General features: G+C 44.5%; 1 protein-coding gene across 1 annotated transcript; it reads left to right on the forward strand.

Moving 5' to 3' along the window:
* The first annotated feature begins 4338 nt into the window (after window positions 1–4338).
* On the forward strand, window positions 4339–10859 carry LOC141155521 (SCAN domain-containing protein 3-like). Its single transcript, XM_073642390.1, has 3 exons — window positions 4339–6132; window positions 7557–7686; window positions 10855–10859. Exons 1-3 carry the CDS (start codon window positions 4339–4341, stop codon window positions 10857–10859), a joined length of 1929 nt encoding a protein of 642 aa, XP_073498491.1.
* The last annotated feature ends 5126 nt before the right edge of the window (window positions 10860–15985 follow it).

Below are 15985 nucleotides of genomic sequence, written 5' to 3' on the forward strand. Positions count from 1 at the left end.
CTATGAGATATAAGATTCTCTGGTCTGATGAGACAAAGATAGAACTTTTTGGTGATAATTCTAAGCGGTACGTGTGGAGAAATCCAGGCACTGCTCATCACCTGCCCAATACAATCCCAACAGTGAAACATGGTGGTGGCAGCATCATGCTATGGGGTGTTTTTCAGCTGCAGGGACAGGACGACTGGTTGCAATTGGAGGAAACATGAATGCGGCCAAGTACAGAGATATCCTGGATGAAAACCTCTTCCAGAGTGCTCTGGACCTCAGACTTGGCCAAAGGTTCACCTTCCAAGAAGACAATGACCCTAAGCACACAGCTAAAATAACAAACAACTCTGTGACCATTCTTGACTGGCCCAGCCAGAGCCCTGACCTAAATCCAATTGAGCATCTCTGGAGAGACCTGAAAATGGCTGTCCACCAACGTTCACCATCCAACCTGACGGAACTGGAGAGGATCTGCAAGGAAGAATGGCAGAGGATCCCCAAATCCAGGTGTGAAAAACTTGTTGCACCATTCCCAAGAAGACTCATGGCTGTACTAGCTCAAAGGGTGCTTCTACTCAATACTGAGCAAAGGGTCTGAATACTTATGACCATGTGATATTTCAGTTTTTCTTTTTTAATAAATTTGCAAAAATTTCTACATTTCTGTTTTTTTTCAGTCAATATAGGGTGCAGAGTACACTTTAATGAGGAAAAAATGAACTTTTTAGAATTTACCAAATGGCTGCAATGAAACAAAGAGTGAAAAATTTAAAGGGGTCTGAATACTTTCCATACCCACTGTATAAGGAGGAGCTCAACAAATATTTGTTCTAACTGACCATCGTAATATTGAATTTATCAGGTCTGCCAAATGTTTGTCCCCCCGCCAGGCTCGATGGAGTCTCTTTCTTAACCGATTCAACTTTGTTATCTCTTACAGACATGGCTTTCGTAACGGTAAGGCTGATGCTTTATCTAAGATCTTCTCCAAAGATCCTTCTACAGCAGCACCACCAATAACTATTTTGTCTGAGTCCAACTTCCTGGGGGTGATCAATAACAAAGACTTGCTGGAAGATATATGGGAAGAATACAAGACAGACCCAATTCTTCTGCAGCCACCAAATGATATATCTCTTACGTTTCAAAATAAAGTATGGACTCATAATCATTGCATCTATGTTCCAGAAACTGTGAGACTTAAAGTATTAAAACTAATCCATGACTCCAAGTTAGCAGGACGCAAAGGAATTCAAAAAACACAAGAATTTCTGTCTCGTTTCTTTTGGTGGCCTAATTGCCAAAAATATGTTAAAGAATATGTATCTTCCTGTAACACCTGTGCTATGTATAAAACTCCCTACACATCACCAATGGGATTATTGCAGACTCTAAAAATTCCATCTCGTCCTTGGGGCTATCTATGAACTTTATTGTGGGACTACCATTTTCATAGGGAAAGAGTTCAATCCTAGTAGTGGTGGACCGAGTCACCAAAGCAGCACATTTTGTCCCCTGCACTAGTTTACCATCTGCAACAGAGACTGCTGGTCTTATAATCCAAAATTTGTTTCGTCTTCATGGGGTTCCAGACTAAGTCGTCTCTGATCGTGGTACACAATTTACATCTAGATTCTAGAAGAATTTTTGTGCAGCATTGGACATTGATGTCAGTTTGTCTTCAGCATTCCATCCCCAATCTAATAGTCAAACTGAACACACAAACCAAACCTTAGAGCAATATCTCAGACACTACATTTGTCAACTCCAGGATGACTGGGTTGATTTGCTTCCTATAGCAGAATTGTCATACAACAATTCTCAAAATGCTTCGACCAAACAAACACTATTCTTTGAAAATTCTGGGCACCATCCAAGTATCCTTCCTAATTTTCCCAGAGAAACGCCTATCCCTGCTGTCACCGACAAAATACAATCTATGTAACAGAATCTGGAAATACTAAAATACACTTAAAGAATTGCCCAGGAGAAATATAAGGAAGAAACAGCTAAATCTCGCAGATCTTCTTCAAGCTTCCAAGTGGGTGATGAAGTATGGCATTCCACCAAGAATTTAAACGCCACATACCCTCACCAAAACTGGGTCAAAAATGTATTGGTCCATTTAAAATATGGTTTAAAGTTAGTTCAGTAGCTTTTCGCCTTCAACTTCCCAGAACAATCAAGATACATCCAGTGTTCCATGTCTCCTTACTAAAGCCATTTGTTCCAAATCCTTTTCCAGGGCGTTTTCTGCCTCCTCCTGATCCTATTGAAGTGGATGGGCAAGAACATTACACAGTTAATAAGGTCCTGGATTCCAGAATATTCAGAAACAAGTTGCAGTACTTAATAAAGTGGCAAGGGTACGGCCCTGAAGATAACTCCTGGGAACCTGTAGAAAATCTCAGTGCTCCTCGACTGCTTGAAAAGCTTCACCAAAAATACTCACATAAACCAAGCCAAGTATCATCCGGAGGCTGCTGTTGAAAGGGGGAGTAATGTCAGGATTTCTGTTGCCCCTCTACAGTTTGACCCCTAGTGGCCATTGTTCATATTAATATTGTGCTGCAGTTTCACTCCTTACTATTGGAGGCTGCTGTTGTGTTCTGCAATTACCCTTTACCAAGATGGCAGATTCTGAATCTATGGAATCCATTTTGTTTCCTGTTTGGGCCTACTTAAAGCCACATGGAACTCTCACTCAGTGCTTGAGTATTGTGTCTAGGTATTAGCCTAGTTTCAGTCTCCAGCTCCTGAACATTCTTACCCAGACTGTTCTAAGTCATTTATGGAAGGTTTTCTACAACTCCTTGCTAACTTCAAGAACTTCTACTACCGCTTGCTGTTCCTGCTTGTGCTCAAACGGCCACTGCTTTCCAGCAGTACTACGCCAGTATTGTAACAGTTATACAATGCAGGAGCGATGACGCTCATGTCAGTGTATCGCCGCCTACCAGATAGAGAAGTCACATCTCTGGATATGATTGTTCTATCAGTGATCTGATCACCGTGGGACCATCTGAATTACCGGGACTACGGCAGATAGGTGAGGATTATGGTCGTTTATTATTTTTTCTTTTTTACAGGTGACATGGGCACCGGGAACTAGGAATTAAGGTGAATATATGGTGTTTTTTATTTATTTTTTTTAAGGGAACAAGGGCATCGACGATTAGGTGTAGGTGAGTATAATGTGTTTTAATTTTTATTTAAATAATTATTTATTAATTTTAACTTTTTTTTTTTTTACTTTCAGCACAGGCACCGGCTGATGAGAGACTACTCCTCTCATTAGCAGCACTTGCACTCGCTATTAACAATGACAGCAGGCACCGGCTGTTGGGAGAATTAGTCTCATCAGCCGGCGCCTGTCACCGGCGGTAAGCTTTTTACCGTGAGTCACAGTGATAGCTGCGGGATGACGCTGACATCAGACAGTGTGGTGCCACTGCGCTGTGACTGGCAAAACTATGTTACTGTCAATCAAAGCACCTGTTTCCTGCACTGTCATGCAGATGACAGTGTGGGAAACCAGGGAAGTTAGGGCTCGATTTTTGCTTATTTTGAGCAAAATGCTTGGGAATCCGAGCACGAATCCGAATGTGCAATCTTCGTGCCGAATTTGAAATTACCAAGCGTTTTCCGAACATGTTCACTCATCTCTAATCATAAATGTATCATATGGAGCTATGTAAAGACGGACGTTGACTTTAGGCTCCATCTTTAAACTTTATCATTTGGAATCTACTGACCCCATACGCCAGAGGTCCCCAACCGCCGGTCCGCGGACCAGGACCGGGCCGTTGGGGTTTTTCAGCCGGTCCGCGGCGCCGCTGACAGTTGTAGAGGATCAGCAGGGAGAAAGCCAGCATGTGATCAGTAGCCTATAAGAAAAGAGGAGGAGGGACTGGCAGTGAATAGATAATTAGCCATGCGGCCCTACTCGCAGAATGTGCTCAGGCAGGAGCAGGGACAAGCAGGTCATGTGTGTCCAGCGCTCCTTCCCCTCCTGCTAGCTGCGAGTTGGAGGGGGAGGGGCTCTGGATGCTAATGGGCAGCTAGATATGACGTCAGGTGTCCCACCCTTATGACTCCTGTAGCTGTGTTCTGGTGTCGTGCGGCCCAGCAGCAGATTTTCTGGCTAAAGTGAAAAAAGCAAATAACAGTGAAAATTCATAGCAGCAGTGGCTGTGTCCAGTAGCAGCAGTAGTGGTCATCATCATCAGTGCCCGTCTCCAGTAGCAGCAGTAGTGGTGGTCATCATCATCAGTGCCCGTCTCCAGTAGCAGTAGCCATCTTTCTGTGTTAGGGGCCCACTACGCCTTCACCTCTAACCCTTGTAAAATGAGTAAAAAACAAACATCACTGAAGAGCTTCTTTGAAAAGGAAGAAAGACCCAATGAGACAGATGAAGACTCCATGACTGCTAAAAAAAAGAAAGCTGCATTTAAAAGAAAATACAATGAGTCCTACTTAAATTATGGGTTCATCGCAACTGGCGATTCACATGCCCCAAGCCCACTCTGTCTGATATGTGGCGACCGGCTATCCAACGAGGCCATGAAGCCTTCAAAACTGGTTCGCCACTTACAGACCAAGCACCCTGCATCAAAAGACAAGCCTTTGGAGTTTTTTGAAAGAAAAAAACGCGAACATGAAGGACAGAAGCAATTATTGAAGGCCACCACATCAACAAATGTGTCTGCTCTGAGAGCATCATTCTTAGTGGCTAACCGCATTGCCAAGGCTAAGAAGCCCTTCACTATTGGTGAAGAGTTGATCCTGCCTGCCGCTAAGAACATTTGCCAGGAATTTTTAGGAGAGGCTGCGGTTAAAAAAGTGGCACAGGTTCCTCTTTCAGCGAGCACGGTCAGTAGACGAATTAATGAAATAGCAGAAGACATCGAGGTACAATTGTTGGAGAGGATTAATGCGTCACCATGGTACGCAATCCAGGTTGACGAGTCTACTGACGTTGACAACAAGGCAATGATGCTTGTTTATGTGCGATATATTTTTCAGGAGGATGTGCATGAGGATATGTTATGTGCATTATTGTTGCCAGCCAACACCACAGATGCAGAACTATTCAAGTCTGTGGATGATTACATATCAGGAAACCTAAACTGGTCATTTTGTGTCGGTATATGCACAGACGGAGCAGCTGCCATGACGGGACGGCTTTCTGGTTTAACTACCCGGGTCAAAGAGGTTGCGTCTGAATGCGAGTCTACGCACTGTGTCATCCATAGAGAAATGCTGGCAAGCCGAAAAATGTCACCTGAACTTAACAGCGTTTTGCAAGATATGATTAAAGTTATTAATCACATAAAAGCACATGCCCTTAACTCACGTCTGTTCGAGCAGCTCTGTGAGGAGATGGACGCGGAGCACAAACGTCTTCTCCTACACACAGAAGTCAGATGGCTTTCTAAAGGTAGAGCACTGGCCAGAGTTTTTGAGTTACGAGACCCGCTTTATAGATTTCTTTTAGAAAAAGAATCGCCACTTGCAGCACATTTCAGTAGTAAGGAATGGGTCACAAAACTTGCTTACTTATGTGACATATTCAACTTTTTGAACGAACTTAATCTGTCACCTCAGGGGAGAATGACAACTGCCTTCAAGTTGGCAGATAAAGTTGCTGCATTTAAAGCCAAACTGGAAGTGTGGGGACGGCGAGTGAGAACAGGGATATTTGACATGTTTCAAACATTAGCAGGAATTTTGGAAGAGACCGAGGCTGAGCCTTCATTCTCCCAGCTAGTGCATGATCACCTATCTCAGCTTTCAGAAGAGTTTGAGTGCTATTTTCCGACCACAAAAGACCCACGAACTAGGAAGGAAGGAATTCGCAACCCATTTGTGAACAAGCCAGGTGAATCGACCTTGTCCGTGCTTGAAGAAGACCAACTGCTTGAGATTGCAAATGATGGTAGCCTTAAAAGTATGTTTGAGACTTCAAATCTCCCAACATTCTGGATTAAAGTCAAGGCTGAATATCCTGGGATCGCCACCAAAGCACTGAAAACTCTGCTTCCTTTTCCAACATCCTATCTTTGTGAAACTGGGTTTTCTGCCATGACAACAGCAAAAACGAGATTACGGAGTAGACTGGACATAAGGAACACACTTCGGGTTTCACTGTCACCCATCACCCCTAGATGGGACCGTCTTGTTGCAGGAAAACAAGCCCAGTGCTCCCACTGATCCAGGGAAACAAGCCTGGTGCTCCCACTCATTCTGAACCTATGGTAAGTTGAATCACATTCTCATTATAAATGTCATAATTATATGATAAGTATGCACTAAGCTCCACCCCTCCATAACCCCACCCACATATGACCAAAGCCCCGCCCCCACCCCCACCGGGCCATTGAAAACTGGTCTTGCTTAAAGCCGGTCCCTGGTGCAAAAAAGTTTGCCGACCACTGCCATACGCAGTGGAAAAGAACCCCATCCCCAGAATCACCCGCAAGCAGTGGCGTAATTTGAAGCCCTGCCAATTTTAGGGTTTGGTTCATAGGACTGTTCTGGCCAAATTGGGTGTGTTGGCAAATATAAGGATGGGGAACCAACAGATCACCTAAAATCAAGTCTACCTGTATAGTAGATCCTGCTGATACACATCCACCATTGTTATTAATGGCGAAGGGGGGGTCACATAAAATAATATAATTTCTGTTTTCAAAAGGGTAAATATTTTTTAGTAGGTTCCTCTTCTTCTTGGCAGAGCAGAGCTAAAATTTCTATTATTATTAGTACTAGCATAGGAAGTTTTCTCCCCTAGTTTTTTTTTCACACACAACTGCAGAGTAAAAGGAACGGAAGGTACCGGGGTCAGGATCCGGCAAGCATTGCCAGACGATGTTACCAGCTGCAAAAAAAAAAACAACCCAAAGCACAGAATTAAAAAAAAAAATTAACCGTTTGATAACAGGGTAAACTAAAGTAAGCATTAAAATGAAGCATTGCGGTATTATCCTAGTAATGGAGGAAGTGAAAGGGTAGTGCTCGCAGCTGCAGGTCTGAATAGAAGGAATGCTGATTCTTCATTTATGACTGACTCATTCATATCCTCTGCACAAAAGAGAAGGCAATGAGGAAGTCTTCAGACGTACTGTGCAGCCAACCAACAGTACCGTGATTTAGCGTAGGATTAAATGGGAACATTCATTAATGAGCTATTCTTAGAGGACGCTCAGTGCTGATCTATTTTATATATTCAGCTTTCACCATACAGAAAGTTTTATTTTATATGTTTATGATATGGTGATGAAGAGATCTTCAAATCAGATGGTATCTGGAAAAGCCTACAGACTTTTTCCATCAAACAATACATGTACCCTTTAATCACCTTTCAAACATACAACTGCATAGAGGTCAGTTTTCAGTAGCGGAGGCCCTCTACTCTCAGACAACTTGATCCCAATCTGCAAATCTTTTTATTTAAAAAAAACTGTTTTACCCCTGGAAAATCACTCCAAAGTGCCGGGCATTAGGTGTCTCTGCTTCGGGTAACTTGGTTCCACTGCCTGTTGTCGAGTGTAATCCGTCTTCAGGCGGAGAGATGCCGAAACAGATTACAGGAGGTGGAGGAGGGCTTTGTCTGTCAGATCCTCCGTCAAAATGCATATAGACATAACAGAGATATGGGTTTTCAGGACAAGGCAAGTAAGCCATTTGTCAACGGTAAGAGCAACATTTGCTATGAAACATGGGACATGAAGTTACAGCACATATAATGCTGTCAGAATGCTTAACAAACATAACTGCATTGAAGAAGAGTGTGTGGTAAGTTACAGAGCATGAGAACTAAGACAGTTCCTGGACCTTACAATAGAAAGGTGTTAGAACACACAGTGCAACACAGCTTGCAGGTTGTGGGGTTGTGTAGTTCTGACTAGTCAGAATGCCCATGGTGGCTCCTGTTCAACACTGTTATTGACGACAATGGGCAAGAAAAAGCATCATAACTTTACCAATAACGGTGGATATAGGTGGCCCATTGTGAGGAAATACATTTTGCCCAATTCAGGTTGTGGGGCTACATTTGGCCCAATTGCAGGTTGTGGGGCTGTGTAGTTGTGGCGCCCCTGCGGGTTCAGTCGCCACAGAGGTACTGCATCTCACCCAGAGGTGTGGTATCCCACTCTCAGGTAAGGATGGAGTACAGCCCGGGACCCACACACTTGCATCCATTACACTCCACTTCAGAGGGAAGGGCGAGATTGCTCCTAAAGGAGAGCACATTCCCTGGTCCCTAGCTGGAGGGTGGAACCATGTAGTGGGTGTGGGTGGAGGAAGTATTTTAGGGGAGCACTTCAGTAGGTGTATAAAAAGGGGAGTCATCTTGAGAGAGTGTGTTCAGTCAGAGAAGGACAGTGAGAGGAGAAGGAGTGGGAGCAGGAGCTCTGCAGGAGCTCTGCTCAGGGAAACGGGCCTAGTTGAGAGGCCCAGGTTTGACTGAGAGAAGAGGAAGGGAGCAGAGGAAGGCTCCAAGAGGAACAGAAGGGATCCTAGAGGCACGGGAAGTGCAGATGCCACCCGTGCGCCCGAATCTGCAGGAACGTAGAGGGATCAGGCCACAGAGGGGACCGGCCCCTAAACTAGTGGAGAACTACAAGGCTCAGCTAGGAAACCGGAGGCTTCTGCACTTTCAGGGTGTAGTTGCTCACAGCCGCAGCTAACTCACCAAAAAGGTAGCCACAGAGGATTCAGGGAACTGCAGGTTGCCCGCCAAGATCCGAAATTACCGGCTTGGGACACTGGTTGCGAGGCGATGGAAGGAGGGTGAGAGCCAGCGCAGGAAGACGACCGAGGAAGGCACATAGAAGGGAGTCCCGTTAAGTGCTGTTGTATTACCTGAGGGATTGCTGAACCCCTTCCTTGGTGAACACAGGACGACGTGGGAGGTCACATACCTTTACTGGTGACCTGGAGTCTGAAAACCGTGAGTAAAGCTTCAAGACGGCACCCTACTGTGTCCTCGCATTCTTATCTGCACCATCTCCTGCACTACACTGCACAACAACAGCTACCTCATCTATAATCATCACTGCACCGCCTTGGAGCTTAGCTCTACCTGTGGAGAGCTGAACCAAGTCTGCTGTATCACCAACAGCTCCAGAGGATCTGCACCGCAGCGGCGGCTCCATATAGCCGCATACCACAGGTGGCGTCATGAACATTAACTATAAAACTATAATTCCCCTTTTATTGACCACCCTGGGTCACGGACTGGGTCACTGCCACTGTGACATCCCCCGCACCGACCGGCCCGGCACCGAGTACCCCACGGCCCAGGGGGCGCGTCATACTTCTGACTGGTCAGAATGTCCATGGTGGCTCCTGTTCAACACTGTTATTGCCAACAATGGGCACATAAGCATCATAACTTGACCAAGTAACAGTGGAAGTAGGTGGCCCGTTGTGAGGAAATGCATTTTGATTCATAAAGGTGTTTTTGCCAGTTGCAAATCTGTGACGGCTTCTGATTCAGCCTTTTTTGCGGGTGTTGCTTGACAGCATCAATCCTGTTTTATTGCTGGGACTTTTGGTGACAGGGAACTGTGGGGTTAATTGTCTGGTTTTTATTCCTCCTTTCTGAGAGTCCTGAGCAGGGCTACCTGCTATTTAAACCCCTAGGTCTCTGACTTACACTGCCAGTCGATTATTTCTGCTACCTTACTTGTGCTCTTGTCCTTGCTTCTGCTGGTTTCTTGATTCCTCCTGTTTTCTGACCTTGGTGTATATTTTGACCATCCTCTTGTTTTGCGATTCAGTTCCTGAAGTGACCTCTTGGCTCCGACCCTGCTTGGCGACCCTTCCTGCCTCTAGTTCGCTCTTCTGGACAGCAGCCCTTTTGTGGAAGCAATCCACTGTACCACATCGTCAAGAGTGACGGTCGGGGTTCCTCTGGATTGTGCCTGACAGAGTGGCATGTGCCAAGTCTGTCTGAAGAAGCCTTTTTGAACATGTGGCCTCTGACAGACATGACACCAGTTTTCACCTTGAAATTTCACAAAATTTTTAAACAACTCAAAGTTTTATTTCAGTCCTGGCCTGCTCCACCAATACAGGTGGAGCCAGGGAATGGGGCTTTGGTGAAACCCAACCGGGAAATCCCCCAAAATATATGACAGTTTGGTGGCAAAAATTTCACCAGAAATGTACTCCAGTTCCTGAGTGGCGTAATATTTCTGGTAGATAAGCACAGCTGTTGGAAGATGTGCCAAATTCATTCAGATGCTTGCGATTCTTAATGAATCTTACTTCAGCGGTGCCTTCATTAAGACTGGCATACAAGAATCGGGCCCAATATCTTTTACATCATGTGGATGGCTTGGAAGTGGATGGAGGAAGAGATGGCACCAGGATTAGAAAGAAGACCTTGCTTGCTTGTATTCATTTGGATGATATTTTGGCACATATCACTTACTTAAATATTGTACAGACAAAGTATACTCCATCCTGGCAGGGGAATTTCTTAATTGATGTGCCCTCTTTCAGCATGATAATGGGTTCTGCCCTACTACAAAAATTGCTCAGGAATGGTTTGAAGAACACTTTAATGAGTTGAACGTGTTGACATATTCTCCAAATTCTTGAGGTCTCAATCAAATTGAGAATCTGTGGGATCCATTGGAGAACCTTTCTTGCAACTTGTAGGACATAAAGGATCTGCTGCTGCAAGCAGAGGTCTTTTGTTTAGTCCATCCTGGGGTCCAGCATTTTTTATAGCACGAGGAGAAACTACACAATAGTGGTTAAAATATAAAGGCTAATAGATGAATATATTCTCCTTAGGGGTCCCTACTTTACACTTCTTCACTTTCAATTGTTCTTTCTGCTTTTTAGGTTGAATTTGAAATTTATTTCTAAATTTGAGAATGTAAAAGCTTATGTGATCCTTTTAAATGAATCTGTCACCCCCTGGAACTTTTCTGACATCTGATTTGGGCATACAGGTGATAGAAATGTAAATCTATACCTACAGTACCTGTATGCCCCATATTAGAGGTCTTGTTGCTGTGAAATGTCTTTTTATTCCTACAAGTTTCTGATGTGTTCCCGTCCCGGGGCCCGCAAGAAATCCCGTCTCCTGTGTGATTTATAATGTTTCCCCCCTTCCCTGCACATTACAGTGCACTGTGGCGTGCAGTCGCCGCAGCCAAATCACGCGCACTTCACCTTTTATGCAAGGCGCACTTCTTCTTGCCGTGTATGTTCATTGTACTGAAGGGTTCTTGTGCGCAGGTGCAGGGAAGTCACCCTGACTCTGGCACCCGCGCACAAGATCCCTGCAGTACAATAAACATAAACGGCAGGAAGAAGTGCGCCTTGCATAAAAGGTGAAGAGCGGAGGTGCGGGTTTTGGCCACAGCGACTGCAAGTCACAGGGCACTGTGATTTGCAGGGGAGGGGGGAAACATTATAATTCACACAGGAGGCAGGGATTTCTTGCGGGCCCCAGGCCTCCAAGGCATCAGAAACTTGTAGGAATAAAAATACATTTCACAGCAACAAGACCTCTAATATGAGGCATACAGGTATGTATAGATTTAGATTTCTATCACATGTATGCCCATATTAGAGGTCTGATAAGTGCCAGGAGGTGACAGATTCCCTTTAAGCATAATTTTACAGTTTAGCTATAATGTACATAAACTGAGTAACTTTGTAAATAACTGATAGCAAAGGCAAAAGTCGTAAAAAGTAAAACAAAAGAAAATTGAGGATTAAAGGTGTTGTCACCTTTTTAGCTAACTTCTCAAATACTTGATCTCCTTAAAGTTAAGAAAAACATCATTACTTACCCTCCACTGATTCAGCACTGCCTCTTAGCTGCTCACCACTTGTCTTAGCTGTCATTGCTCCAAGGGAGATCTCATATCTATAGCACTTGACCTCTGCAGCCAATCATTTGGCTCCTCAGTTTTGTGTCATACACTTAAGCATCATTGCCGAACCCATTGATTGGCTTCAGTGGTCATGTCCTGTAGACACAACATCACCACTGCAGCCATGTCAACAAAGACCAACACTGATCAATTGAGAAGCAGCTCTGTCAAGGGGTAAAATTTCCAGTACCTGCTTCCTCCAATAATTTTTTTATAAGTAGGAAGTATAAGTGGCATAACTAGTAAAGCCAGGTCCCCATGGCAAACCTTTCAATGAGCTGAGCATGTACGTCACTGCCTGGGTCCTCCAACAGAATCCACCGGCTCATCACTGCTGGATCCAGAGCCTGGCAGTGATGAGCAGGTGGCACAGCAGGAGGACCTGGTGGTGATTACCAAAGGGGTGTTAGAGGAGGTGGACCTAGTAGTGATGACTAGGAGGAGGTCAGAGGAAGCGGCACTGCAGGAGGGCCTGGTGGCGATAAGCAATTGGGTGTTAAAGAAGGTGGCACTGCAGAAGGACCTGGCAGTGATGAGCAGGGGGGTGTTGGAGTAGGCGGCACTGCTGGAGGACTTGGCGGTGATAACCATGAGGGGATGTTAGAGCATATGGAACTGCAGTAGGACCTGGCGGTGACGAACAAGGGGGGGGGGTGTTAGAGCAGTTGGCACTGCAGTAGGACTTGGCTGTGATGAGGAAGGGGGATGAAAAAGCAGGCGGCAAGAGGACCTGTTGATGATGAACAAGGAAAGTGTTAGAGCAGGTGGCACTGCAGGAGAACCTAGCACTGAGGAACAAGAGTGATGAAAAAGCTGGGGCACTGCAGGAGGCAACAACGTGTGTGCATTTGTTCTTCTTAGCTACCTGGCATCCCGGGTCTACATGCGATCGCAGGTCCGACTGCAACAGCTATAATTCCACCCCTGGTAAGTATAATATTTCCACATGACCTCAAGATCGTTCACAATCATATCTACATAGACAAGGTGTTCCTGGAAATTAATAACCACATAACTATGTCCTGGTATATAACAATGTTGCTAAAAAGCTTCACTAGAGAAAAGGTTTTTTTTACTTTTAACCTAGCTGCGATGTACTGTAAGATGTGTCAAGTTTATCCAAGGAAAAGAAAAAACGTCTCAGGAAGCGAGTACATCTGGAACAATTCTGTATATGTTGTGAAGAAAATGTATAAACAGGCTTTTCTCTGTGGGGAAAACAGATGGATTTTTTTTTTCACTTTCCAAAACTTGGAAACCAAACGGCTTTAATGAGAAGCAAATATTTTTGGTTCTGTTCCTGCAAGTAGCTTCCAATCCAAAGCAAAAGCTAAAAGTTCATATATATACTGTATATATATACAGTACAGACCAAAAGTTTGGACACACCTTCTTATTTAAAGATTTTTCTGTATTTTCATGACTATGAAAATTGTACATTCACACTGAAGGCATCAAAACTACGAATTAACACATGTGGAATTATATACTTAACAAAAAAGTGTGAAACAACTGAAAATATGTCTTATATTCTAGGTTCTTCAAAGTAGCCACCTTGTGCTTTGATGACTGCTTTGCACACTCTTGGCATTCTCTTGATGAGCTTCAAGAGGTAGTCACCGGAAATGGTTTTCACTTCACAGGTGTGCCCTGTCTGGTTTAATAAGTGGGATTTCTTGCCTTATAAATGGGGTTGGGACCATCAGTTGTGTTGTGCAGAAGTCTGGTGGATACACAGCTGATAGTCCTACTGAATAGACTGTTAGAATTTGTATTATGGCAAGAATAAAGCAGCTAAGTAAAGAAAAACGAGTGGCCATCAGTACTTTAAGAAATGAAGGTCAGTCAGTCCGAAAAATTGGGAAAACTTTGAAAGTGTCCCCAAGTGCAGTTGCAAAAACCATCAAGCGCTGCAAAGAAACCGGCTCACATGAGGACCGCCCCAGGAAAGGAAGACCAAGAGTCACCTCTGCTTCTGAGGATAAGTTTATCTGAGTCACCAGCCTCAGAAATCGCAGGTTAACAGCAGCTCAGATTAGAGACCAGGTCAATGCCACACAGAGTTCTAGCAGCAGACACATCTCTACAACAACTGTTAAGAGGAGACTTTGTGCAGCAGGCCTTCATGGTAAAATAGCTGCTAGGAAACCACTGCTAAGGACATGCAATAAGCAGAAGAGACTTGTTTGGGCTAAAGAACACAAGGAATGGACATTAGACCAGTGGAAATCTGTGCTTTGGTCTGATGAGTCCAAATTTGAGATGTTTGGTTCCAACCACCGTGTCTTTGTGCGACGCAGAAAAGATGAACGGATGGACTCTACATGCCTGGTTCCCACCATGGAGGAGGAGGTGTGATGGTGTGGGGGTGCTTTGCTGGTGACACTGTTGGGGATTTATTCAAAATGAAGGCATACTGAACCAGCATGGCTACCACAGCATCTTGCAGTGGCATGCTATTCCATCCGGTTTGCGTTTAGTTGGACCATCATTTATTTTTCATCAAGACAATGACCCCAAACACACCTCCAGGCTGTGTAAGGGCTATTTGACCAAGAAGGAGAGTGATGGGGTGCTACGCCAGATGACCTGGCCTCCACAGTCACCAGACCTGAACCCAATCGAGATGGTTTGGGGTGAGCTGGACCGCAGAGTGAAGGCAAAAGGGCCAACAAGTGCTAAGCATCTCTGGGAACTCCTTCAAGATTGTTGGAAGACCATTTCCGGTGACTACCTCTTGAAGCTCATCAAGAGAATGCCAAGAGTGTGCAAAGCAGTCATCAAAGCAAAAGGTGGCTACTTTGAAGAACCTAGAATATAAGACATATTTTCAGTTATTTCACACTTTTTTGTTAAGTATATAATTCCACATGTGTTAATTCATAGTTTTGATGCCTTCAGTGTGAATGTACAATTTTCATAGTCATGAAAATACAGAAAAATCTTTAAAGGAGAAGGTGTGTCCAAACTTTTGGTCTGTACTGTATATTCATATAAATATATGGACATCCATACATCTGTACAGGAACAATGCACACACCAGTGTTCCCGTCTGACCGGAGACGCAGTAGCGATGTTAAACCAAGGCCGCCCAATCAGAACGCAGTAGCGTCCACCAATCGGAGATGAGGGGGCGCGGAAAAGTAATTTTATGCACGCCTTTGTGACACAGTACAGTCCCTATCAAGGTGTGGATCGTTGAAATAGCTGCTGTGTGAAAGAGTCCCAACGACCGCCGAGATCGTTAGTTAGATCGCTGGGGCAGCCAAAATCGTTGGGAAGTTCTGCATGTTTGACAGCTCCCCAGAGATCACGAAACGACTCTCCAGCGATCCCAAAACTGTGATGTAATAACGATCTCGCTAGCGATCTCGTTATGTGTGACGGGGTCTTAAGTGAATAGATGTAAAATAAAACTCACCTTCCACAAGTTTTCAGTCACAGTGTGCAGTCTGTCAGGATTCTCTGGTGAGCATGTGACTGCAAATATGCGATTTGCATACATGCAGTGACATGCTGACTAGACGTGCGTGGCCTTGCTCAGCACAAGTCAACGGACACGTCTAGTTGGAATGTGGCAGGAAGTACGCAAATCGGAGATTCCGGCGCCAGCATCGAGAATCCTGACAGCACGTACTGTGAAGATTCACAACCCTGAAATCACATAAAATGACTGCAAACTTGAGCGCCAAGCCTGGACAAACCCTTTACAATGTAAAAGTGCGACATTGCAATTTTATATCAGCACGAAACTACCAGCCAATATGCAATATTTTGCACCAAGAGACCCAGACCATTTTTTTAGTGGAGCTTTATAATAAGGAGAATGATAATATACTCGCACAGCGAGGAGCCAAGTTTCCTTTTTTCCAGACACACCTTTTTACTACAGTGAAGGTCGTACTTTGTACTTCTTATTGCTTCATTAGGGTGACTTTAGGACATTGCTGTGCTCGCCTTGCACTTTCTTGAGATTATTAATATTATTCTGCGTTGTCATAGAGAATAATACAATGGCAATGTGTTGTTAATTGTGCTGGGGAATAAATAAATACAATGCGGCAATGCAGAAACTCCCTCTCCCGGGA

The sequence above is a fragment of the Phyllobates terribilis genome, unplaced genomic scaffold (genome assembly GCF_046119375.1).
Source record: "Phyllobates terribilis strain yellow unplaced genomic scaffold, ASM4611937v1 Scaffold_7__3_contigs__length_470593459, whole genome shotgun sequence".
In the NCBI taxonomy this organism is placed as follows: Eukaryota; Metazoa; Chordata; class Amphibia; order Anura; family Dendrobatidae; genus Phyllobates; species Phyllobates terribilis.

Bases quoted from the DNA above. Each gene is read 5' to 3' on its own strand.
- LOC141155521 (XM_073642390.1), top strand. From the start codon at position 4,339: ATGAGTAAAAAACAAACATCACTGAAGAGCTTCTTTGAAAAGGAAGAA. The intron at 6,133-7,556 runs GTTTCACTGTCA...ATCCGTCTTCAG, and splicing joins ACATAAGGAACACACTTCGG to GCGGAGAGATGCCGAAACAG.